The 27,245-nt window shown below is 50.9% G+C and overlaps 1 protein-coding gene across 19 annotated transcripts in view; it reads right to left on the bottom strand.

Moving 5' to 3' along the window:
* The window catches only part of NDRG4 (NDRG family member 4), a 49,015-nt gene extending 36,099 nt beyond the window's left edge, over nucleotides 1–12,916 (bottom strand). For 6 of the 19 annotated variants that reach the window (XM_055364431.2, XM_055364432.2, XM_019011843.3 and 3 more), the window contains exon 1: nucleotides 12,099–12,398. In XM_055364431.2, the coding sequence (XP_055220406.2) occupies nucleotides 12,099–12,135 (37 nt within the window). In that variant the 5' untranslated portion in view covers nucleotides 12,136–12,398. Of the gene's footprint in view, nucleotides 1–11,329; nucleotides 11,457–12,098; nucleotides 12,698–12,770 lie in introns of those variants that run through there. The other 13 variants (XM_055364428.2, XM_055364429.2, XM_055364430.2 and 10 more) reach the window with 10 other exon arrangements.
* Between the last annotated feature and the right edge of the window lie 14,329 nt (nucleotides 12,917–27,245).

Here is a 27,245-nt window from a genome sequence, read left to right as displayed (position 1 = left end):
GCATCCCAATCTTAGAGATGTTAAAGTACGAAAAAAAAGGTGCATCTTAGAAAGGACATAACACAGCTCTTTCATGAAGTAAGAAGGTGATGTACAGCACCAACTTGTAAACTCTGTTTCTCTACACAACATGGCTCCAGGTGTTAAGCACAGACATTACAATAGACACAACAGGCCTCTCATTCTAAGACCAAGGGCAAGGCCAGATGGAACTAGAATTCCAATAACACATTCCATTTAGGCAGCTTCTATAAGGAACCAGTGAAAGAGTCCTACTGCAGCAGAGACTGCTAATTATCCCCCCATATCTGTTCTCCCCTTCTTCCTTAATAATAATCCCCATATTTTAGATGAGTAGGTGGATGATGGGAATAAAGTTTGTTTATGATGACGTGATGTTCTGCCAGTGAGAGGTAAATGGAAGCATGTAACTTTCAGGCAGTGTTCTTAAAAGGGGAGACATGGCTGGGCGCAGTGGCTCATGCCTGTAATCCCAGCACTTGGGGAGGCCGAGGCAGGTGGATCACTTGAGGTCAGGAGTTCAAGACCAGCCTGGCCAACACGGCAAAACCCCATCTCTGTTAAAAATACAAAAATTAGCCAGGTGTGGTGGCCAGCACCTGTAACCCCAGCTATTTGGGAGGCTGAGGCAGGAGAATCACTTGAACCTGGGAGGCAGAAGTTGCAGTGTGCCAAGATTGTGCCACTGCACTCCAGCCTGGGCAACAGAGTGAGACTCTGTCTGAAAAAAAAAGGGGGGAGACATGCCATTCTTTGACTCTTCCTCCTGCCTCCTGGCTGGAATACAGATGTGATGGCAGGAGCTTGAACAGCCATTTTAGGCTCAAAGGCAGGATTCTAAAGGTGGCAAAGTAGTGATATAGAAATAAAGAGTCAAGATACCTGAGAATCATGAAGCCATGATTTGGGAATCCTCTATTTTGAGATCCTGGTTATGAGAGAGAAAAAATTACTTTTATCTTGCTTATTATTACCATGGGTTTTCTGTTACACACAGCTGAAGCTAATCTGAACTTGGGATATTTTTCTTGGAGACCCACCCTATCGTGCTAAAGGAAGTCAAGGAAAAAGGAAAGGGTGGGGCTTTCCCAGAGAAAAACAGGGAAATGCTAGAGCAAACCTGCAACTTCCTCTCTCCAGCAGGCAGCACAATCCATGATGCCATTCTCTTTGGCAGTTTAAACCAGTGAGCCAGCCCCTCCTAACCCACACCTCACAAGCTCACAATAATTGTACTGACACGGGTAACCATGACCTACATTAAAAGGTTAAAAGCAACTGGCACTTTTTGTCACGAATTCTCGCATTCCTTTTACACGGGTGCCTCACTCAATTCAGCTGTGTATTTTTGCCCAAGCTGGCAAATTTCCCAGATACACATATCCTGGATCTTTGTGCAAGATTCAAACAGGTAAACTGAGTCAATGAAACTTCTCTGGCACAGGAGTCTGCAATACAGTCTCCAGTAAAGAGAGAGCCCGAGGGGCATCTTTCTTACTGGGCATTTTTGTCACGGAAAGCCCCTTACTTCTCTGAAATGCCTAATTTATTAGCATTTGAGGAATGACATTCATCTGGCAGAGAGGGACTCTGTTCCAAGCAACTCCCAGAGCTTTCCTGCCTCAAATGCAATGTCTGCAGAAGGGGCTACCTGCATTGGTCCCCACCTGACACCAAGGTCCTTTCTCCTAACAGCACTGGGTTTCCTTTTGGGAAACCTCCCTTCCCCATTCTCAGTACCTGTGGTTTGGGCCCGAATGTCCATACCCCAGGAGTGGCCCAGGCCTAAGTCATTTATTCATTCACCAGATACTGATTTGGCACCTACTGTGTTCTAGGACTGGAGATAAAATACTGACCATTACAGACAAACGTATCTACCTTCGGGAGCTTTCTGGGTGCTGGGGGGGAGGCGAAAAATCAACAAACCTAAGTAAATTCACAGAGTGTCAGACGACCTAAGCAATGCAGGAAGCAGCTTCACAGGAGGGGAGAGAGAGGGATGTGAAACAGGGTGGTAAGAGTGAGAAGCCACCTGCTGAGAAGGGGATGCGAGCAAGACTTGAAGGAGATCCAGGAGCGAGCCTTGGGACGTCCGGGAAGGGCACTCAGGGCAGGGGGAACAGCAAGCGCAAAGGCCAGGAGGCGGGTGCCTGCATGTTTGAGCAAATGAAAGGAAGCCAGTCAGGCAAGCAAATGAAAGGAAGCCAGCTCACACCTGTAATCCCAGCACTTTGGGAGGCTAAGGCAGGCGCACGGCTTGAGGCCAGGAGTTTGAGACCAGCCTGGCCAACATGGTGAAACCCCGTCTCTACTAAAAATACAAAAGTTAGCCGGGTGTGTGGTGTGTGGTGCACACCTGTAATCCCAGCTACTTGGGAGGCTGAGGCAGGAGAATCACTTGAACCTGGGAGGCAGAGGTTGCAGTGGGCTGAGATTACGCCACTGGACTCCACCCTGGGTAACAGAGAGAGACTCTCTCTCAAAAAAAAAAAAAAAAAAAAAGGGAAAGAAAAGAAAAGTAAAAAAGCCAGGGTGGCTGGAGCAGAGTGAGCCAGGAGGGGAGGACATGAGGACAGGGGTGGTAAGCGTTGGGGTGCTGGTCCCGTTCAGCCCTGAAGGTTGTTAGGGAAACTGGCTTTTACTCTGAGTATAAACATGCACTGGAGGGTTTTGAGCAGGGGGCTGATGTGATACAATTTTCATCATGAAGGATCCCTCCTTCTGCAATGTGCAGAACAGAGCTGGGGGTTAGGGTGGAAATGGGGAGACCAGTTATTGAGGTGCTGCTGGCTTGCCACACAGCGGGAGTGCAGGAGGTGGCTGAAGTCCTCAGCTTCTGGGTATGTTCTGAAGGTAAAGCTAGGGGGACTCACGGATCCATCAGACATGGGCAGGAGAGGAAGAGAGAAGTTAGGGTGACTTGGTGGAGCTATGGAAGGATAGGGTTATCATTTATGATTTAGGGAAGACCTTGGGAAGAAAAGGTTTGGGGGAAAGATGAGGGGTGTGGTTTTAGACCTGAGCCAGGTGGAGCTCCCCATGGGCAGGTGGATGTAAGAGTTTGTGCTTCAGGTTAGCACGGTGGCTCAGGCCTGTAATCCCAGCACTTTGGGAGGCCAAGGTGGGAGGATTACTTGAGCCCAGGAGTTTATGACCAGCCTGGGCAACATAGTGAGACCCTGTCTCCACAAAAATTTAAAAGTCAGCTGGGTGTGGTGATGTATGCCTGTGTTCTCAGCTACTTAGGGGTGGGGGCTGAGGCATGAGGATCGCTTGAGCCCAGGAGGTCGAGGCTGCAGTGAGCTGTCATCAGGCAACTGTACTCCAGCCTGGGCAACAAAGTAAGACCCTGTCTTTCTAAAGAAAGAAATGAAGGGAAGAGAAAGGGAGGAAGGAGGAGAAGGAACGGAGGGGAGGGGAGGGAAGGATAATACATAATACAGTTTTTAGAAAACAATTTGTACTTCAGAACCTTGGGAGGAGTCACTTCAAAGATAACATCATAGAGAGACTAGATGAGGTCATCTAGGGAGTGAATGAGGACAGGGAAGAAGATGTCCCAGCACTGAGCCCCAAAGAAGACAATGAGGATAAAGCAGCAAAGCCAATGAGAAGCCACTGAGGCAGGAGACAGAGGGGTTGGGTGGCCTGGAAACCAAGTGGACTGAGCCCTGGGCCCGGTCTCGAAGGCCTTTACTGGAATCCTTGGAGAGGGGAAGCTCTTCCCCAGCAATGGGGTTTTCAGGAGGACGGTCTGTGAGCCAGCAACCACACTGCCCTTGCGAGGAAGGGCCTGACTTAGAGCTCAACCAATCCAGAGAACCAAACTAGTAGGAATGAGGAAGAGAGAAACAGAGGCCGATGGCCCTGTGTCCACTGTGCTGGCCGGGGACACCCCATCTTCCTCTCTTTGTATCAGTCTGAGTTCGGTTTCTGTCACTTGCACCCAAGAGACCTAACGTAACTTCTAAGTTATTCTCTCCTGCATGGTCCCAGGGGGTCGGGTGAAGCCAGCATCCCGCCTCTCCCTTTGGCAATCACACACAGGCAGCCGGGCCCCAGTGCGGGGTCAGAGGGCCCTACGTGCTTGACAGCAGGCCTTTCCCACCACACTCGAATGGCAACACCATGCATGCTCCACTCCAGGGTAATTCAGCCTTTCCCCACCCAGGCACTTTCAGAGATGGACCCTAAGCTGTGATGGGGAAAAGCACCCCCAGGCCACCCTGGTCATCCTCCTGGGTGCTCACCTTGGGTTGTGGGTTGCAGGGGACCTCTGGGTCATCTCTGACAACTGCTCCTCTGCTCCGTCCGCATAGGCCAAGCACAGAGTGAATACTCTGCAGCTGGTAAGGGCTTTGGGAGCAGTAGGCTGAGTGCACTTCCTTTATGGATGAGGCAAAGGCTGGTGCGATAGCTCTTCCAAAAACTTAAAGGGGAGCCCGCTGGCTTCCCTCTCCCTATCCCAGAGCCCAGGCCCCAACAGCACATTTATCCTCCAGAACACCAAGTGGCCAATATTGTTAAAAGCCATTTCTGGCACCCCTAGAGCTGTGAGGAAACAATTTGGGGTGCACAGAGTATGATCCTAGGGACTGCAAACCCTGGACTTGGTTATGGGACTCTTCCACTCCCTGCTCTCTCTCACACACAGACACTCACACACTCTGGGAGAAGACATCCCAGAAATATTCCCTCTGTCCCCTCCAAAGAGGCTGGGGTCCCACCTTCCCCAGCTCACTGCCTAGGGTGGGAACTATCAGCAGGCACACAGCACCTGCCCGACCACCCCCGCCAACAGGTGAACTGAAGCAGCATCTAGGTCCCCAGGGGTATTTGTTATGGGGCTTAAGACACCTGATCACTCTGGCTGGCGGATCCATTCCACCTGTGGTTTGGAAGCTAAAGCACTGAGGATTAAGAGGCGGGGAGGGGGTGGTGTATGATGAGAGCTTTCCTGGCTCTGTGAGGAGACCAGGTTTATGCTAGGCTGGGTGGAAGTGCTCATCCCACTTAGGTTTGTGTGATGCTCTTCAGTTTATATAACAGTGTCATGGTGTTCTCCCAGCTGATCCCGCGACTACCCTGGGGGCAAAGCCAGGCTCAGGTCAAGGTCACACAGCCAGAGTGATCAGAACGAGGCTTGCAGACTCCAACCCACCGTGCTGTTCTCAGTGCAGGCCGAGGCCTGAGTCTCATCTGCACACACCCCTGCTGGTTTCCTGTGGCTGCTATAATAAATCACCACAAAATTGGTGGCTTAAAGCAGCACACATTCACGCCGAGGTCATGCCACACTGCCCTCCAGCCTGGACAACAGAGTAAGACCCTGTCTCCAAAAAAAAAAAAAAAAAGCAACACACATTCATTCTCTTATAGTTCTGGAGGTCAGAAGTCCAAAATCAATTTCTCTGGGCTGAAATTAACATGTTGGTAAGCTGTCTCCCTCCGGAGGTTCTGGGGAGAATCTGTTCCCCTGCCTTTTCCAGCTTCCAGAGCTGCATTCCTTGGCTGGTAGCCCCTTCCTCCACCTTCCAAGTCCAACAGCAGAGCTTCTTGCTGAAGCAATCATATCGCCTGTTCTTCTGTTTTTGAATATCCCCTGCTTCCCTCTTTTTTTTTTTTTTTTTTTTTTTGAGATGGTGTCTTGCTCTGTTGCTCAGGCTGGAGTGCAGTGGCACAATCTCGGCTCGCTGCAACCTCTGCCTCCCAGGTTCAAGCGATCCTCCTGCCTCAGCCCCCTTAGTAGCTGGGATTACAGGCACGCACCACCATGCCTGGCTAATTTTTGTATTTTTAGCAGAGATGGGGTTTTGCCATGTTGGCCAGGCCAGTCTTGAACTCCTGACCTCAGGTGATCCACCTGCCTCAGCCTCCCAAAGTGCTGGGATTACAGGTGTGAGCCACCGCACCCAGTCCTGCTTCCCTCTTATAAAGACACATGTGGTTGCACTTACAGCCCACCTGGATAATTCTGCAAAACAGCTCCAACTCAAGATCCTCAATCATGACTGCAAAATCTCTTTTGCCACATCAGGTAACATTTACAGGTTCTAGTGATTAGGATATCTTTGGGGGCTATTATTCAGCCCAACACAGCCTCCTTCCAAGGTTCCCATGGCTCCACCTTTGCCTCTATTTTTCACTTTGCTGGTTCCTCCTCCTTAGACTTCAAGGAAAGCCAACTTCACATCCACCTTGAACCACTCCTCCTCCTGGCCTTTTCCTCTCTGTCCACTGGACTCCAGCTCATCTTCAGAATTCCCACAGGATTGGTTTTTGTCTGCATCTAGTGCTTTGCATTAATTTTTTGTTTTTTTAAAAAATTAGCCTTCAGAGGAGAATTTTTTTGTTTTTAAAAACAGAATTTGAATTTCTTGTAACACACATTCACTGAGAAAAATGAGAAAAACAGGAGACCAAAAAGAAGAAAGTAAAAACCACAGGCAATCCTGTTAACAGAAGAAGCCACTGTTAATGTGTTGTGTATACCCTTTTATTCATTTTCCAATGCTCATCTAGACACTGAAAAAGAATGTTTCTAACACAAACCAACAAAAAATATGTTTTGAAACATCTGTTGGACTCTGGAGTCAAGACATTCTGGTTTAAATTCCAGCCAGCCACTCACCATCTGTGTGCTCTTTGGCAAGTTACTTAACCTATCTGTGCCTCAGTTTACCTATCTGTAAAAAAGAAGAAATGATAGCACATACCTCCTAGGGCTGTTATGATGATGAGTTAACATATAGCATGTGGTTAAGACTGTGTCTGGCGCACAGCAAATGCCATATACGTGTGAGCTGTCATCACCATTAGTATTACACTATTTAAGGGGATATCTGTTCAGATGGATAAATAACCTTTGGCAGTATAATTCGTAGCTACCTGGGATTCTCTGGTATGAATGCACTGCTGCTCTACTGTTATGCATTTAGGTTGTTTCCAGTTTTTTGGGTTTTTTTTGCTTTTTTGCTTCTATAAACAATGAAGGGATAACTATCCTTGAACAAACACCTTTGCACACATCTTTATTTGTTCCTAAAAATTCAACTGCTGAGTCAGAGATCACACATATTTTTAAGCTATTGATACATCATTGCCAACTTGCCCTTTATAATTCTCTACCCAGTGGAACAGCACGCCCCTCTCCCCACACCCACCCTCCCTGAGCACACCCAATGACCCTCATGTCTCTCCTCTCCTCCAAGGGACCACGCTTCCTTACTAAACCATGTAGGTGCCCCCACATCAACATCACAGCACCCCAGTGAAGCAGAGAAGCAGATGAACTGGAAATGAGGATTCAGGGTCCTGCTTTCAGCCTCCTAGGGCAAACCTATGCCTCAGTTTCCTCCATATGTAACACATCTGCCAACAAACACTAAAATCATCTATAAAATTGACTGGGGCTAGATATTCCATGTATTCAAATGAAACCAAAATTCTAAACAACTGGTAAAACTTTTGTTTCGTAATCACACATCAAGTATATTTTTAAAAATTTCCAAGATCCACTACTGAGGCTCCCCAGGGACCATTTCAGAGCCCAAATCTGCCATTTTAGAGCTCTGACTCTGAACCGTTTTGGAAACATATTGCTCGAGTGCCAATGCGCAGAAACAATTGCCTTCCTACTTGCAAAAAGACCAGTGTCCCACTTTCACATATCACACTAAAAAATAAAAAAATCATCCGGCTACCGAAGGCACCAGGAATCTGCCCTCTGAGAATTGTAATGAGCTCGTGTGCAGGTGTGACGGTGTCCTGGGCTCCCTCACAAGTATCATCTTGGCTCCCCACAATATATATATTTTTGAGACTCGCTCTGTTGCCCAGGCTGGAGGGCAGTGGTGCAATCTCAGCTCACTGTAACCTCCAAATCTCAGGTTCAAGCAATTCTCCTGCCTCAGCCCCCCCAGTAGCTGGGACTACAGGCACGCACCACCAAGCCTGGTTCATTTTTGTATTTTTGGTAGAGATGGGGTTTCGCCATGTTGACCAGGCTGGTCTAGAACTCCTGACCTCAGGTGATCCACCCACCTGGGCCTCCCAAAGTACTGGGATTACAGGCATGAGACAACTGCTCTGGCCTAACACTGTTAATGCGGGCTATTATTCCCATTTTACTGATAAGACTGAGGCCGAAAGAAGGTAACAATTTGCCCAGGAGCTGAGAAACACAGAGGAGACCCCGAAATTCACATCCTCTGATTCCAAAACCCCTGCCTTCCTTGTCCCTGTTGCAGCAAGACCCCGCTGAGGGGCCTGGAAATGGCCTCGACAAGCATTCATGATTTACAAAGCCTCCAGAAGGACCCCAACAGCCTCCTCTTCTCTCCAGAACAAAAAGACATGCTGGATTTGGGCATGACAACCCATGGGTCTCCTTCTAGTCCCATATGTGAGGGGGCACCTGGCCTTCCCCATGATGTCAGAGCTGTGGGTGTCTGGCTGGAAGGGCCCCACCCCCTGAGGCCATGCCTGACTCACAGGAACCTGAGACCTAAGTAGGGTCCCCCAGAGACACAGCTCAGAGAGGCCCGGACTGTTGTGAGAACCCAACGAAGGAACTGGAACACCCTGTGGGGAGGGAATCTGGAAACTGGAGCACAGTGGGAGGAGAAGGAGCCCCCAGCACAGTGATGGAGTGCACTCGGGAGGCGGCCTGAGGACGCCAGCTCCACGACTGTCATCAACTGTCCGCCCGCCAGAAGCTGCACTCGACGTCTTGCACACACTCACACACCTAATCTCCAAAGATCCCAGCCAGGTAGGCACCACGACGATCCCATTTTACAGATGAGGAAAATGAAGTGTGGAACGGCTATTAGACTGTCCCAAAGCCAGGCAGTTTAGAATGCCATATGGGACAACTTCCAGCTCAGGGCTGGGTTCTGAATCCAGTGCTGCCTCTTCTGAGAAATAGGAACGTGAGGAAGTCACTGACTTCACTGGCAAGACAGGCAAGATAATAAAATAGGAGAATGTGAAAAGTATACAGAACTAAATCAATATATATTTTTTTTTTTTTTGAGACAGAGTCTTGCTCTGTTGCGTAGGCTGGACTGCAGTGGTGCGATCTTGGCCCACTGCAACCTCCCTCTCCCAGGTCCAAGTGATTCTCCTGCCTCAGCCTCCCAAGTAGCTGGGACTACAGGCGTGCACCACCACACCCAGCTGATTTTGTATTTTTAGTAGAGATGGGGGTTTCACCATGTTGGCCAGGCTGGTCTTGAACTCCTGACCTCGGTGATCTGCCCGCCTTGGCCTCCCAAAGTGCTAGAATTACAGGTGTGAGCCACTGTGCCCAGCCTTCAATATGAGTTTTTAAAATTCAGTAAAAATTTCCTAAGGCTGATGTTGGGGCAGGGAGTTAGACGCCTCTACAGAATTATCCTAGAGACATAGATGCTGAGCAGGCTGTGTGAGCCTAGCCTCAGTCAGCAACCCTTGAACATTTGCTGTGTGCCACCACAATAAAGTGGCCACCTCCCGGACTGTGACCTGCTTGTTATCCAATGGGGGAGATGGGTCAAATCTCACAGATGCAGGAGAGCAGGGATAAAGGAGGGTGGGGGCAGATCCAAATGCTCTAGGTGCCAACCAGCCAGGACAGGTGGGGCCCAAGAGGTGCCCACCAGGGTCTAGGTCCCAACCACGTGTGTCGCCTACACTATCTCAGCAAGCCTTACACCATCTCTTAGAGACAGGGGCCAACAGTTCCATCTTTAAGATGAGAGGGCTGAAGTCTGAGAGGTTAAGCAACCTGTCTGAAGTCACACAGCTGGCTACTGATGGGGTTGGAGTTAGAATCCTGATCTGTGAGAAAAGGAAGAGGACAGAGAGGGAAGGCTGTGAAGACCACAAAATAGCAACAGAGGGGATGGGTTGTCTCCCAGGGCCAGGTTGCAGGTACAATGGGAGCGGAGCCTGTGACTGATGACAGTAACTGAGAGGGGCCTCATCCACCCTGGCCAGGGACTTAGAAAGTCCGCCAGAATCTGGTGAACCCATCTGGTGGGGGAAGAGGGGTCCTTACTCCTCTATCCAGGAGATGAGAGAACAGTGCATGAGGTCTCCAAAGCCTAGACCCCTGCTTGAGCCCCCCACACATGTCTCCTGTGAGCATTTCTCATCCAGGCCCTTTGGGGGCAGGAAGAGTGGGGGAAGAGAGGAACCAGGAGATCTGTTCACCATGCAGAGCTCTAAAAACCCACGGTGGGGGCTGGGTGCGGTGGCTCACGCCTGTAATCCCAGCACTTTAGGAGGCAGGGGCAGGTGGATCACTTGAGGTCAGAAGTTCGAGACCAGCCTGGCCAACATGGCGAAACCCATCTCTACTAAGAATACAAAAATTAGGCATGCATGGTGGCGCGTGCCTGTAATCCCAGCTACTCGAGAAGCTGAGGCACGAGAATCCCTTGATCCTGGGAGACGGAGGCTGCAGGGAGCCGAGACTGTGCCACTGCACTCCAGCCTGGGCGACAGAGTGGGAATCCATCTCAAAACAAAACAAACAAACAAAACACCCATGGAACAGCAAGCCTTCCCTCCAGGGGGTTAACAAGTTCAGTGGCCTGCGCGGTTCCCTTCCAAGTTGGGTGAGCTGGGCTTGCCTCAAGTGAGCTCCACAAAGAAAAAGTTGGCAAGGGATTGGAGGGGGTGCCAGCCCCGTGGCTAACTGGGCTCAGCGCTGGAACTTCTGAGCACCCAGCCAGTTTCCAGTGTCCCAGGAACAGCTTCCACCTTTCCTTCTCTACAAGTCTGTCACGAGCTATTGCTGATTGATTGATTGATTGATTTGTAAAGATGGGGTCTCGCTATGTTACCCAGGCTGGTCTTGAACTCCTGGCCTTAAGCGATCCTCTGGCCTCGGCCTCACAAAGTGCTGGGATTACAGGCATGAGCCACTGCGCCTGGCCTGCTACTGCCGGTTTAATAAAACCTCACCCAACGTACCCCACCCCCACCTTCTAGCCCCCTCCCCCGCAACACACACGCACATTCCAGGCCATTCAGCCTCCATACCTCTCCCCGATCAAGCCTCTCTCACACCCCAGGGCATGGGCCATTCCCTTGATCCTGAACCCATAATGCCACCTCCTTCTTAACAGAAATTGTTTTTCGAGGTCTTCAAAAGCTGCCCCCGACTCGGATTCCACCCTGTTTCCTGAGCCGCACCCACAGACGGCTGCCCCTTCCAGCCTTGTAACAGGGCTCCGGGGCTCTGCTCCCTCATCGGACATTAAGGTCCTCGAAGGCAGTGATCAGCCCCCTCCCCCAGGTGTCGGAGGACACTTACTGGAATCTGTGCTCATCTGACATACACGGATGGAGCACCTGTAAGTCCCAGAGCTGGAGGAAACCGGGCTGCTTTCCTTTCCTCCTGTCTGGGTCTCTCCACACCGGGGAGAACACAAAAGTCACTCCTCGAATCCTCCCCCCACGTCCCTGCTCCCTTTCCCACCTCCTCTTCCTGACCGTTCGCTCTTGCTCTCCAGCCACTGCCTCCTGGATGTGAGTTTCCAGCAGGGCAACTGATCACTTCTCCAGAGGGGCCCCAAGGCGGAGGGTCCCCAGTCAGTAGGGTCCAATCTGGCTACCCACTTGCCAGGCCACTTGGCCTCGCCTCCACTCCCAGCAAGAAACTTCTCCCCCAGAGAAAGACGGCTCAGATTGTCACAGGGGGCAGAAATAAGAGGTCCATGGCGCGGGTCCTGCCAGAAGCCCACGGGTCCTTTCTTAGGGGACAAGCGACACTGATTGGAGGGCAGGAGCCCTGAGCTAGCTTTCAGGGTCCTAACCCGAGCTCCGCTGGTCAGAGACCCCATGGGGCCGCCCCCTGACCAGTGCTCCCGCAGCCCGGACGCCGGCGCCAGGGACTCGCCACAACCTCAAGTCCTCTCCCGGGGCTGGGCTCCGCACACAAACAGGTAGCACAAAACTAGGACTTAGTTGGGGTCTGCACCCCTTCCTGCTCAGACCCGAGCCGCCCCAGTCCCCGGCCGCCGCGCCCGGAGTCCGCTCCAACTCGGAAAGTGGCGGCCGGCTGCGGGGCAGGCGGGCGGTACCTGTGAGCAGCTCCAGCCGGTGTCCCAGCACCTTCATCTCGGCGCCCGGCGCGGCCCGGCTCTGGGTGGCGGCGTCGGGGCAGCCCGCTCGGCCGAGCCGGGGAGAGGAGCGCGGGAGACCCGGAGCGGAGCGGCAGGAGAGCGCGGAGCGAAGCGGGAGGAGCAGCTCACAGCCAGGAGCGCTCTCCCGCCCCCAACGCCGCGCTCCCCCCTCCAAAACGGTTTAAAAAAATCCACCAATTGCATGGCCGCGCACCCCCAAAAAGGCACCCGCCGCCACCTGGTCCGGGTGAACTCCAGGAGGCGGAGGAAGGGCGAGGGGTGGGTGCGGTGACACCGTGGGAGGCGGTCCCCCGTGCCCGCCGCCCGAACAAAGAGACCCCGCCGCCTCCGGGCGTCGCGGTGGGGGGGGGCGCGGACGGCGGCTGGGGGTCCCCAGCGCGGCCGGGAAGGCGAGGAAGGAGAGCGGGAGCCGCGGGGAGGAGGGGGCGCCGCCCCCGCGGAGGCGAAATGTGGCTGGAGCGAGTCGGTGCGAGACTCGCGGGGCTAGGGTCGTGCGTGGGGCTGGGGTCGTGCTCGGGGCTGGGCTGGGTTGGGCGGGGACGCGCGCAGTAGCCGCGGCGGCGAGAAAAGCTGGCCCTGGGCTCAGGGGCGAGGGCGCCGCCGACTCACCGCGGAGATGCGGACGAGACAGACGCGCAGGCGGGGAGCGGGGCTTCGGCGCCGCCGACGCGCGGGTGCAGGTGCGGGCAGCCGGGAGCCCCTCCGCGTGCCCCTCCGCGTGCCCGCGGCTGCAGGGGCGGAGGCCGGGCTGGGGGCGGTGCGCCGCGGGGGCGTGCCCGCGTGGGTTTGGCGGGTGTGGGCGCTCGGCCCGCGGGGCGGTGCCGGGCCTGGGGCTAGTCCCGGACGGACCGCGGTCCCTCGCGCGTGGCTTCCGCCTCGCGCGTGGCTTCCGCCTCCTGCGCGGCTCGGGTGCCCGGTGGGCGGGCGGGAGGGCGAGCGGGGACCGCGACGTGGAGCCTGGGGGACACCCCGGTCGATCCGTGCCCCCGCCCACTTCTCACCCGCTCCGCCGCGCGGACTGTGCTGGGTGCGCTGGGAGGCCCTGCCCGCCCCTCCAGGCCCCCTGTGGCTGCGCGGCGTCGGGTTCCCGAGGGAGGGGACGGCGCTGCCCTAGTCTTTGTTTAGACTCCCAAGGGGAACCTTAGACCTGCAGAGACATCCCCATCCCACCGCCCCCGCGCCTGCTGCTTCGCGCTACCCGCCGTCGCCGCCTGGGAACCGAGGGAGAAAAGCCCTCGGGTCGGGAAGAACCAGGGGCTCAGGGGCCTTTGGGGGCGTCGTCCCCCTCCCCCCGTTTTCGGAGCCCGAGGGTGTCCTTGAGGAACTTGTGCAGGAGTGAGGAGGGACATCCCCTAGCAAAGGTGTCCTGGGCCCTCAGGGTCCCACCCTGAAGGTGGGGAGGTCTCTGCTCCCCTCAATTCACCTCCATTATCTGAGCGGGAAAGGGAACATGGGGACCCGTGTCTTCCTCAGGCTCATCCTGCTCGGGGCCCCGAGGCACTCCTCCCTCCTGCCACACCCCTCACCAGCCCTCCTTTGGTCCCAGATGAAGTCCCACTCCAGGGAGTACGGAAATCTGATGGCCTGAAAAATTTTATTTGGACAAGACAGCTCAAGACAGGGCTCCTGGAGAACCGGGTTCTATTCAGGCTCGGCCGGTGACCTTGGGCGGGGCTCTGCTCCTCCCTGGGTTCCAGTCTTTTCCATGCAGGACTCTGTTGGACCAGGTCATCTTGGAGGTCCAGGATGGCGGTGGGGTTGGGGGTGCAGAGGGGCCTGCAGGCTTCCGGGCCCTTCCGCAGACCTCTCTCTGGGCTTTCCTTTCCCCCAGCTCCAGGGGGCTGTGGCCGTGAATTAACCCATCCACCAGCTGAGGAAGCTGGTAAGATTTTGGTGGCCCCAGATGGGGCGTATGTTCCCGCTTGGGTTACAGCTTTGTCCCTGGGTTACCCCTACAGCTTGGGGTGCAGTGTATAAATCACAGGAGGCAGCAATTTGGGTTCCTTGCTTTGCGGAAATCCCTGCCTCTCAGTTTCCTCCTTTGCAAAGGTGTGGAGGAAGGTCGGTGATGACAGAAGTGAACCTCTATTTCTGACACCCCCACCAGGCTTAGTTCTATATATAGCAGCCAGGAGCCAGTCCTTAGGAGCACAGGCTGGTCCTACAGCTTCCTGGCTGTGGAATGTTTGGCAAGCTGCTTACCCTCTCTGAGACTTCATGTCATACTCTGTGAAATTGGGATGATGCTGACCTCAGGATTCCTGTAAAGATTAAATAACAGAATATAAAGAAAATGCCTAATATAGTGCCAGAGGCATGACTTAAGTTTAAGTGTTCAATAAATGGTCATTATTATTATTCATGATGAAATTGTTATTATCTCATGAGAGATTCTTTCAGGCTTACCTGAGTCCTACCCTTTTCAGTCATTTCAGACTTTGTCATTGGACAAAATTAATTGTTGATGTTCTAGTGACATAATTCACGGGGCCTAGGCTGTTCTGCAGGCTGCCTAACAGGAGCTTTGACACTATGACACGCCTGTCTGAGACATGGTGTCTGCAATGGCCTTGAACTCATGCAGACTATCCATGTAGCTCAGATAGTTCATGAACTCCTGTGAGCATTCCAGTGAGTCAGGTTGTGGATTTGAACTCCTAAAAGTGGAGACAATAGGGCCGGGCGCGGTGGTTCATGCCTGTAATCCCAGCACTTTTGGGGGCCGAGGTGGGTGGATCACCTGAGGTCAGGAGTTCAAGACCAGCCTGGCCAACATGGTGAAACCCCATCTCTACTAAAAATACAAAAATTAACTGGGCGTGGCGCACATACCTGTAATCCTAGCTACTCAGGAGGCTGAGGCAGGAGAATCACTTGAACCCAGGAGGCGGACGTTGCAGTGAGCCGAGATCACGCTGCTGCACTCCAGCCTGGGTGATAGAGTCTAAAAAATACGTAAATAAATAAATAAAAGTGGAGACAATAGATGAAGAAGAAACGTAATCGTGAGAGTCACCAGGGCTATTGCATCAAACAAAGGTGCATAGGGAAGAGGTAGGTTGAGGAGGCTCTGACCCTTCTGGAAACATCAGTCATGACAGGCAGAGGAGTCACTGCTGAGTCAGCAGAAGGGCAAGCTCTGGGTCCCCTGTGCCGCTGGGCTCTCTTCATCTTCAGCACTCTGGGGAGGAGGCGTGATGTTTGGGAGCAGGTTGGATTAACAGTGGAAAGCAGAACAGTGCAGAGAGCCAAGCTGTTGCCTGGGACAGGAGGCCTCTAAGAAAGTGTCCCCCCAGCCTTGCTCCTAATTACTTGAAACATGCTTCCTAAGTCACTGCCTTGTAAAATGGGCAGAAGATCACTGGCCTGCACCCAGGTTGGAGATGAGATAACCTTTCTGAAGATCTCAAATGAGCCTTCACTTCTCATCTGTAAACTCAGGCTGATACATCTAGTCAGGGTGTTTAATTGCAAGAAATAGAGACCTACTCTGGCTAATTGAAGCAGAAAAAGGCTTTGTCAAAAGGAGGATAGGCCGGGCATGGTGGCTCACCCTGTAATCCCAACACTTTGGGGGGCTGAGGCGGGCAGATCACTTGAGGTCAGGAGTTCAAGACCAGCCTGGCCAACATGGTGAAACCTCACCGAAAATACAAAAATTAGCCAGGTGTGGTGGCACACGCCTATAATCCCAGCTGCTTGGGAGGCTGAGGCAGGAGAATTGATTGAACCCAGGAGGCAGAGGTTGCAGTGAGCCAAGATCCTGCCACTGCACTCCAGCCTGGGCAAAAGAGTGAGACTCCATCTCAAAAAAGAAAAAGAAAAAGAAAAAAAAAGGAGGGTGGGCATCTCCTGGAATATCAGGTGCCAGGCCTGACACTGCTATGTTGGCCTGATGTTAAAACCACTACTGCCATCCCCCGCCACAGAAGCTGCAGCCAGTGCCACCCCTGGACGTGGTCACTGGGCACTGCCATCAGGACCTCAGCTGCTGCTTCCCCAGTCCTCACCACAGTGGATTCTGTGTGGTCTTGGCTTCCTCGTGCCACTAGTTTCTAATTAACAACCAAGAGAACATGCCCAGGTGCAGTGGCTCACACCTGTAATCCCAGCCCTTTGGGAGGCTGAGGCAGGAAGATTGCTTGAGCCCAGGAGTTCAAGACCAGCCTGGGCAACATGGCAAAACCCCGTCTCTACAAAAAATACAAAAAGTAACCAGTCATGGTGATACACGCCTGTGGTCCTAGCTACTCAGGAGGTTGAGGCAGGAGACTTGCATGAACCTGGGAGACGGAGGTTACAGTGAGATGAGATTGCACCACTGCACTTCAACCTGGGTGACAGAACAAGACTCTGTCTCGGTAAATAAATAAATAAATAAATAAATAAATAAATAAATAAATAGAATGGGATGTCTGATTGGAGGAGCATAGGTCATATACTTTGGCAAAGCTGTAAGCAAAGCTGGGGAAAGATGTTTTCAGTTTCTCTAGTGGGAGGTGGGCTCTGCATTGTAGAAAGGGTGTGTCAGCTGCTGGGGGCCAAGAGTGACCAGTGACCACTTCAGATAACAATGGTCTTGTGAAACTGTTGTGAGATGATGCACATGGACATTTGACTTGGAGCCTGGCGTGGAGGGAACACAGGGATCTCAACGATCCCTCGTCGTTGAGATTCATACCACACTGTAAATGTAAACCAGTGGTACTCCTCCATTCTTTAAATTTTTGATTTTTCAGCAGGTGAAAGACAAAAGGACCTTGAAAACAGTATGGCTTGCTGCCCTTCCACAGACAGAGGCAGCTCCAGTCCTGCTGCCAGGAGGACAGGTGACTGGGTTTTTCCATTGTGGTGATGAATTGGGCTGAGTCACCATCCCCTCGTGACCATGACTGGGAGCAAGTAGAAAGAACCAGCTGATGGAGTCAGAGGTGCAGATGATGAACCTGGGGCCAATGAATCTTCTTCCCTTAGCAGGGGTGGGGGAGATAGGAACTGTCTCCGCCTCCCCAGTAACACTCCCTACTTCAGAATCTTGAGCCACACTCAGGGAGAGAAGAGAGGCTCCTTTCTTTCCTTTCATAGTATTGATTGAGCGTCTTTTTGGTGCTGTGGGGTTCAATGGAGAACAGAGCTGATCAGGACATTGACCTTGACTTTAAGGCTCATGCACTGATGGAAACCAGCTCAGAGTCCCATAATCTCAGTACCAGGCCGACTCTACTAAGATGAGTAATTGATGTTACCATAGAGTGCAGTGGAGGCCTAGGGGACTCAGCAAGGGCTTCCTGGAGGAAGAGGCATCTGAGCCCCCAAGAGGTGGAAGATCAGCAGATGGAGATGGGAGGCGGGCGAAAGGGAGAGAACATCCATCCATCCATCTGTCCATCCATCCATCCATCCATCCATCCATCCATCCATCCATCCATCCATCCTACACTGGATCAGCCAGGCCCTGTGCTGAGCTCAGGGAGGCACAGAGCTAAGCACATTGCAGCCCTGGCCCTCAACGGGAGCTCCTGAATTGAGGTGGAGAGGCCTGGGTATGCATGAGCAGATGGTGAGGAAGCTGGAACGAGGAAGCGGGTGGGGAAGAGTGCCCGGCCTCAGCCTGGCTCTGGAATTTCACCAGTTACCAGATTATCTGCTCCCTGCTCCTGGGCCACCGTGGACGACTCACTGGTTTTATTGCAATCCCCTTTCTCCCATGATATGTAAGGGCCCTTCGCCCTGCAGGGCCAGCCCCTTGCTATCCTGGTAACTCTGGACACCCCACTATCTCCTCGGTTCCTGAGGACAGTAGAGCCCCCTCCAGTGCCATTTGCAAATGTCCCTCCACTTCCCCTGGAAACTTTAGCAGGCTCATGGAAACCCAGTTGGTGCTGAGTCAAGGCAAGAGGTGGAACTGATAATATTGTTTACAAATTATAATAGTTATGTATATTCAATGCATAAATCTTATGCAGGGGGAAAATAAAAATCACTAATAATTCCACTGTCTAACAATAGGCAGTGTTAACATTTTGGGGGTATGATCTTCAGTGCTTTATATATATATACATACACACGTACACACACACACACACCACACACACATATACACACACACACACACACAAACACACACATATATACAGTGGCCCTCTGTGTCCATGGGTTCCACATCCATGGATTCAACCAACCACAAATCAAAAATATTAAAAAATAAAATAATGTAACTATAAAGTAATGCAAATAAAAAACAATACAGCATAACAACTATTTACACAGCATTTACATTGTATTAGTTTTTTTTTGTTTTGTTTTGTTTTAGATGGAGTTTTGCTCTTGTTGCTCAGGATGGAGTGCAATGACACAATCTTGGTTCACTACAACCTCCACCTCATTTCAAAGCCTGAGGTTTTGTTTTGATCTTGTATTATGGTGTGTGTGTGTTTTTATTGCTTGTTTGTTTGTTTTTGAGATGGAGTCTCCCTCTGTCGCCCACGCTGGAGTGCAGCGGCTTGATTCTGGCTCACTACAACCTCCGCCTCCCAGGTTCAAGTGATTCTCCTGCCTCAGCCTCTGGAGTAGCCAGGACTATAGATGTGCACCACCACCTCCAGCTAATTTTTGTATTTTTAGTAGATACAAGGTTTCACCATGTTGGCCAGGCTGGTCATGAACTCCTGACCTCAAGCAGTCCACCCACCTCGGCCTCCCAAAGTGCTGGGATTACAGGCGTGAGCCACCGTGCCCAGCCTGATCTTTGTTATGGTTATGTAAGATGTTATCATTGGGGGAAATTGAGTGAAGGATACACTGGACCTCTCTGTACTATTTTTTTTGCAACTTCCTGTACATCTACAATCATTTCAAAATAAAACAACAACAACAACAAAATTGAGGCAGGCCGGGGAATGAACTATTTGACCTCAGTTTCAGAAGCTTCTGTTTTAAACTCTACACTTTGTCACGTGGGCCAGAGCTAAGGTTTCCGTGTCTCAGTTTCCCTTGAAAGGTGGGACTTGGTCTAGGGAAAAGCACCCCTCATGGAGAGTGGCGGGTGACCATCCAGGCTCTCCTCCATCATAGTGCTCCTGCAGCCCGAATGTGTGCTTGAGGGGCTGACCTACCCTGCTCTCTGCAGGAGGGGAGAACCCGAAGGGGAAAAGGGGGAGGCACGGTTTCCCTTGTGGGCTCCAGGGAGTTTCTAGGACAGGTAGGAATCTGGCAGAAAGCAGACGAAAAGATGAGATTTGCTCTTTGGAGCTGGGCAAAGCCTTCTCTTTCCCTAGGAAAACCCGTATGTCCAGAGAAACCTCTGTCCTGAAGAGCTGAAGAGTGGCCCCCTTTTGGCAGGCTCATCCTTCTTGGGTTGTCATTGGCCCAGCCTCATCTTGGGCCTGAGCTAAAGCCACCCACAGAGCTGGGCATGGGCCACTCCCCAGACCTGGCGCAGACTCAGCTGTATGGCTCACCACCCAGGGGCACTCTCCGTTCTCAGGGGCTGCAGTTTCCCCAGTGTCCTGAGCACCATGACAACAGGGTTGGGTTGAATCAGAGGTTTCAATCAAGTTTCCAAATAACAGAAACTGGGGAGCCAACTTAGAATGCTGGCTTGAGAGTCCCCAAGATCACCCTCAGGCTTCATGATTTGCTAGGACTCACAGAACTCAGAAAAGCCACTGTACTCGTATTTATCACTTATTGTGGTGTAAGGATACAGATCAAAATCAGTAAAAAGAAAAGGTACAAAAACAAAGTCCCGGGGATATCAGGTGCATGCTTACAGGTGTCCCTTCCTAGTGGATTCACCTGGGAACACACTAATTCTTCCAGCAACAATGTATGACGACATATGCAAGGTGTTAACAACAAGGGAAGCTCACCCAAGCCTTAGCATCCAGGGTTTTTATTGAGGTCAGTCATGTAAGTATGTATCACCCATGTGACCAACCTTAGCCACCAGTCTCCAGGCCCCCAGAGGTCAAACTGACACAGTGGTGTCAGACAAATAAAAACAGGCATTCATCACAAGTTACATTGTTAGCATAAACTCTGGTCAAACTGATACAGTGTGCCAGGAGGCCCCAGACGTACAAAAACATTGTTATCAAACAGGATGCTACAAGGGCTGAGGTTATCTCCCAGAAGGAGTCAAGGGCCAGCTCCTTCTTCGGAATGTGCAGGGTTTGAGCAATACCAGCCTGCTGAGCTAACTCTTTACTGTTCAGATGCCAATCATTTATTTTACCTAATACACGCAGAAATCATCTGTTATCACCATGATTTCATAAAAGAAAGATTTAATGCCAAGAATGTAGTTTGGACATTATGACAGTGTGGGTGGAGGTCTGTACTCTCCAAGAGAAAACAGTTGGCTTGATGTCGCTGACTATGAAAATGAAGGGATCAGAAGCCACAAGTGTACACCATGAACCCAACATGGGCTTTTTTTCTTGTTTGTCTGCACAGCTTTGTCTCCAGTCAAGGAAGGGATGACCAGAGAGGCTCAGCCCTCCCTCTGCTCCTGTGTTGGTTCTGAGTCAGATGTCCCTACTCTTGGGCAGGACCAGGCCCTGCTGAGGATGGGAGGGCACGGTGTGGAACCCTCCTCCCTTAAGCATCTAAGCCTGTTTGTCCTTTCTTTTCTTGGAACTCGTTACTATTACAACTTATTCTGGCAAAGGAGGGAGTCTGTTCTTTTTTAGCAAGTGCTCTGGCCTCTGCCCTGCCCCTTGCCCCAGGCTCTGGTCCCTACTAGGCTGACTCTATGACTCTAGGATAGAACAGCTATTCTTTTTTTTTTTTTTTCTTTTTGAGACAGGGTCTCATTCCGTTGCTCAGGCTGGAGTGCAGTGGTGTGATCATAGCTCACGGTAGCCTCAACCTCCTAGGCTCAATCGATCTTCCCACCTCAGCCTCCTGAGTTGCTGGGACTACAGGTGCATGTCACCATACCTGGCTAGTTCTTGTATTTTTTGTGGAGATAGGGTTTCCGCATGTTGCTCAGGCTGGTCTCAAACTCTTGGACTCAAGCAATTCTCCTGTCTCAGCCTCCCAAAGTACTGGGATTACAGGCATGAGCCTCTGTGCCTGGCCAGAACAGCTATTTTTCTAAGGTCCCAACTCACCCCACTTTCCTCACCATATATCCTCCATGCATAGAGCTGAGCATTAAAGGCCTAGGCTGCTGGCCTGTGCAGGCTTCATGGCTTGGAGACAGACAGCCCTGGGCTCCACCATCCACCACCTGGGTGACCTTGAGCAAGTAACCTAACCTTGCAGATCTCTTTGTTTCTCAAGTGGGTCTAATGATAAAGCTTTGAGGAATTAGTGAGTGGGTAACAGCCCAGGGCCTGGTGCCCAGTTTGAATCCATTGATTAGTAGCTGTGAGGACGATGAATCACGTAGTTTCAGGTGCAAAGCGTGGGGGCAAAGAGAATCCTTGTGATGAGTGCAGTAGGTGCTGTGACACATCCAGCTGCCTTGGAACTGGGTGCTGAGAAGTCAGGGGGGTCCTGGGGCTTCAAGACTTCTGGGGAGGGAGCACAACTCATGCACATGACAAGAAGAGAGCTGGTGGGGCTTTGGGGTTGTGAGGACTGAGGGGCTTGTTCACCGTGGGGTCTTTGCATGTGCATTCTCTCTGTCTGGAGACCTCTTCCTTCCATTTTCTACACCTCCCCTGGCTAATCCCATTTATCTCTGGAGTGTCCATTTAGACCTCAACTAACCCCTAAATTCCATGACTCGCCTCCTCTGGGCCCCCTTTGAGCCCCATGCTTTGTTGTAATAATAATCTGCCATTTATTGTGCCAGGGATAATGCAGAGGGCATTACCTACATATGTTATCTCCTTTGACTCACTCAATATTTAGAGAGCTAGCTGTAGCTTTATTTTTCTGATTTTACAGATGAAGAAACAGATACACAGAAGTGAAGCAAGTGGCTCAACAACCCTCCCTCACTCCATACAGTGGTTGTCGGTGTGCAATTTCATCTGTGCCCTGAACGATGAGCTTCCTGAGGGCAAGGAAGCTTGATCACTGTTTAGCCCCAGATACTTAGTAGATGGGAGCCCTCCACCAGTCCTTGCTGAATGAATGAATGAATGAATGAATGAGTAGATGAATGTTTGTAAAGTGGCAATGCAAGCTGGGAATACCATGGACCACGGACAACAAACAAATATTAGTACCTGTGGTGGGCAGAATAACCCCCACCCCCCCAAATCCTAATCCCTGGAACCTCTGGATATGTTATGTGACTTGGCAGAGGGAAAGGAAGGTTGCAGATGGAATGAAAGTTGCTAATCAGCTGACTTTAAAATAGGGACATGATCCTGGATTATCTAGGTGGGTCCAAAGTAATCACGGGGGTCATCAAAAGTGGAAGAGGGAGGCAGGGGGAACCAAAGAAATGGCAGTGTGAGAATGATGTGGCTTGACAGTGTTGCTGGATATGAAGATAGAGAAAGGGCCACAAAGCCAAGGAAAGCATGCAGCCTCTAGAAGCTGGAAAAGGGAAGGAAGGGGATTCTCCCCTACAGCTGCCAAAAGAAGGGCAGCCCTGTCGACATCTTATTTCAGCTCAGAGAGACCCATTTCAGACTGAGGACCTCCAGAACTGTAAGCAAATATATTTGTGTTGTTTTAAGCCACAAATGTGATTTTTTTTTTTTTTTGATGGAGTTTTGCTCCATTGCCCAGGCTGGAGTGCAATGGGGCAATCTTGGCTCACTGCAACCTCCGCCTCCTGGGATCAAGCGATTCTCCTGCCTCAGCCTCCCAAGTGGCTGGGATTGCAGGCATGCACCACCATGCCCTGCTAATTTTTTTTTGTATTTAGTAGAGACAGGGTTTCACCATGTTAGTCAGGCTGGTCTTGAACTCCTGACCTCAGGTGATCCACCCGCCTCTGCCTCCCAATGTGCTGGGACTACAGGCATGAGCCACCACACCCGGCCCACAAATGTGATTTTTGACAGCTTCCACAAAAAAGTGAATATAATGCCCTATCCCTGATGTCAAGAATCACATCTGACCCTTAGTGGTCACTTATCATATGATGGTTGAATTGCATTGGAGTATTGCTATAAGCACCCACTTACTATCAGGAAAGATGCATAACAAAAAAGTGCTTTTAAAACATTTATATTTTGGGGTCTAACTGGGAGGTCTCAATGTGGGTCAGAATATGGTTCTGAGACAGAACCATTGGCTCAGCAGGTTGGGCTGGATGGATCACAGAGAGTGACACCAGGGGCCTTCTAGGGAAGGGAGTCACAGGCTAATGAGTGAGTAGTGATGCTGGACAGGTAGATGTCAGCATCCTGGGACCACCTGTGGCCTCAGGCCTGGGGTCCCTGCATAATCATTAGGGCCACCATGCATTGAGTCTAGACCCTCTGCCAGACAGGATCCTAAGCCCCCTACATCAGCCCAACAGCCCATTATGTAGGCAACACGATGTTGCCTGCCTGCCAGAGGAAAGAACAGCCAGTCCTCGTGTACTCCTCCACCATGCCAGACACTGTTCCAAGAGTGGCACATCCTTAACCCATTCAGTCCTCATAACAGCCCCATGTGATGGCTCCCATCATTGTCCCCAGTTTACAGATTAGGAAACTGAGGCCTAGAAAGGAAGTCACTTGCCCACTCGCATAGCCAGTAATTGGGTCTGAACAAAGGCACTGTGGGCCCAGGGTCTCTGTTCTTTTTCTTTTTCTTTTTTTGAGACAGGATCTCCTACTGTCACCCATGCTGGAGTGCAGTGGTGCAATCATGGTTCATTGCAGCCTCAACCTCCTGGGCTCAAGCGATCCTCCCACCTCAGCCTCCAAGAGTACTGAGATTACAGGCCTGAGCCACCACGCTCAGCTGTGAGTCTCTTAACTACTATGCTTTACTGCCTCTCTAGATGGAATAATAATTATATCATAATTATATATCTGTTAATGTAATAGTATAATAGTACAAACATTTAATAATTATAGTACCAAAATATGCCATTTTAGCACATTGGTTATTTTGAACTGAAGTCAACTGAGAAGAAGCAGATACAAGAAAAACTCTCTGGCCTCCCCCTATTTGCCTAAAAGCAGGATATAAATTTGTAGAAGTAGCTCTTCTTCATTCTCTGCCAGGAAGAACAGAAGTTAATCAACATAGACAACTTTGGACCTTTAGCCCGGAGAGGGCACCAGAGGAATCTACAAAACAAACCTGACTCACCCACCCTATCTTCCCTTAGTTTCTCCATATATTTACCCTCCCACAGCTTGCCTCCCTAGAAGCTCTAAATCCTTTCACTTCGTCTTGTCACTTCTCTAATAATTTATTGTTCTTTTGTCAAGATGCTGTATAAGCCCAAGTTCTAGCCACTCCCTTGAGTTACTCATCCCTGAGTATTTCCATGTGTATGCATGATGCACATATTAATAAACTTCTCCTTGTTTTTTTTCTTGTTAATCTGTCTTTTGTCAGCCTTGTTTACAGGACCCCAGCCAGAAAATCTAGGAGGATGGAAGGAAAAGGAATCTTTTTTTCCTCCCCTACAATACCATCTCCCATTTGGATCAGGCCTTTCTGTTTATGACACATTCTCCTGTTTTCTCTTGTCATCCTCACAGTGGCTGGTTATGATGATGAGTGCCCTTGGCTCACATTTTGGGAAACAGAGCCCAGAGAGGGAGACACCCACCCATCCACCATCCAAGATGAGGGTGGGATTCCTTCTGGGGTCTCCTGCCTCCAAGTCCAGAGTCGCCCACTCCCACCGGCTGCCCCCGTCTTGTCCTGGTGCATTATTTATGGGCCATTACTCACCTCCTGCAGGCGTCCAGATGCTGCCTGCCAGAGCTGTGACCTCAGTGTCCCCTGGAGAAGATCAATGGTGCCGCCCCCAACCCCCTGCCAGCCCCACTCTCTGCTCTCCTCTCCAGCTGCTCCCTCTTTGGGTCTCTGCAAACTCCTGGTGTGTGGCACAGCCTGTCCCCTGTCCCACCCACCAGAACCACCTTGTGAGCACAGATTCCTCTTTGCCAAGCCAGCTGACATATTCAGCAGGCTCCCGACTTGCTGAGCAAAGCAAGGGTAGTGGTGAATTCCAAGCTTGCCATGCCCTCACCCTGGCATGTGCAGGGGTGATAGAGGGTGTGGATGGTGTGTGCACATGTGCGTGTGTGTCTTGAGAGGAGGGTGTGTGTGTGTGTGTTGTACGTGGGAGGGGGTGTTTAAGCACTCATGGTTGAACCCATTTGCATTGCCTCTTCTGGGTCTCGTAACTGAAAGTGTAACCAGCAAGGGTCATTTTCTTCTTCCCTGTCACCCAGGGGGGTGGGAAGAGGTGCTTAGATCTAGAGTTAAGGTTGGGAGCAGGGCCCCTGGGAACCCTGGGATCCCACAGCTTTGGAGCTGTGTGACGTTGAGCAAATTGCTGAATCTCTCTGAGCATTATTTTCCTTCTCTTTATATCATTGAATCATGATGAAGATTAAATGAGAGTGCATAGAATGCATTCAGCACAGAGCCTGAGGGACAGCAAACACTGAAAATGAGCTTTTGACGATGCATGCGTTTGCATCACAAACTTGTGGAAGAAAGAACACTAGGAGGAGAGGAGAAGCCCAGGGTTCCACAGGCAGAATTCGTTGGGCTTTAGGCAGGAGTTTGGTCATCTTCACCTCAGTTTCCATGTCTATAAAATGGGCAATAGCTGAATTGAGCAGTTGCTTAAAGCCATGGCTAACATTATGGAATTCTAGAAAATAAAAGTGAAAACCCCAGGTCATCGCCGAAGTTTTCCCTTCTTGAATTGAACTCTTCCCTCCCATTTCCTCAGATTTGAAGGCATTTGGCAAGTGTTAGCACATAAAGCCGAAGGACAGGCATCTTGGTTTCTCCTCCCTACTTTAAAGCCCCTGGTTGAAAGTCTCAGAATCATCTGGAGACCTTGTGACTCACAAAACCCCTGAGTCCTGACCCTGGGACCCTGGTTGGTTGGGGACAAGGGCACCAAAGCGTCTGTATCCTTAATAAGTTTCCTGAGTGAGTCCAAAGCAGGTGGCCACTGTGAGAAATTAGAGACCAAGTGCTCTGTTGGGGATTGTCCAGATACCCCTGGGAAGAGTTCTAGACTTCCAGAGTCCTGTCTCCAGGCTCCTTCTCCTCCATCCTAAGACCCTGAGAATTAAAGGAAGGAGCTTTCCCAGACCTCACCGTCTCTCTCTTCCTCCTATTGAGCATCGTTGATCTCTGTATTTTGATCAATTTCCAATCACCATAACTGTTCTTGGATCCAGGTCAATTGACGTTGGTTCTGCAGATGCCTTATCCTGGAGGCACAGGTAAGTGATGCTGGATCTACATCAAAGTCTTCCCCAGTCTCGGGAGCACAACTTGAAAAGTCTGCTGTTAGGGCGATGAGACAACTTAGATAACAGTGTGATCGGTGTCCAGGAAGCCACAAGCCCCAAGTGCCAGCATTTCGTCATTGCATCCTGTGCCTTGTTGGGCTAGTGGGTGCCTGGTAAATAGGAGGCAGAGGAGGAGAATAGTCTTGCAGCAATAGCTAACTGGTTTACCAGGAGCACCCCCCTACCCACACACCGCTGCCTTTTATTTTTTCTTAAGAGATTCTGGAGGCCGGCTTCATCTGCTTTAAATCTCATTGTGTGAATTCTTTCCTATAGTGAATCAGCAAGAGTCTAAGGTCTCAAATGATTTCAGTGACCTTCACCACATTCAATGCCCTCTTAATCCAGAATCAACTGTGCCCCTTGTGAACACACACCTGCCCTTCTTCCATCTCATTCTTCATAGGAACAAGCACAATCACCATCAGCAAGCCTCGAGGGCTCACCATGGACTGCGAATCCATCTGAAAAGTTCTATATAGCTGTCACTACAATCCCATCAAGTAGGAATTTAGATTATTACCATTTTACAGATGAGAAAACCAAGGCTTGAGGAAGTTAAGACTTAACTTGCTGACAGTCTTACAGCTGGTCAGTGGTGGAGCAAAGACTCGAGCCTGGATCTCTAAGCCCACACCTTTAACCACTCTGCCGAGAGCCTTTTCATATTGGTAGAAATGCC

Source organism: Gorilla gorilla, chromosome 18 (genome assembly GCF_029281585.2).
Source record: "Gorilla gorilla gorilla isolate KB3781 chromosome 18, NHGRI_mGorGor1-v2.1_pri, whole genome shotgun sequence".
NCBI classification, from domain to species: domain Eukaryota; kingdom Metazoa; phylum Chordata; class Mammalia; order Primates; family Hominidae; genus Gorilla; species Gorilla gorilla.
This window is presented reverse-complemented; position numbering and strand designations above follow the sequence as displayed.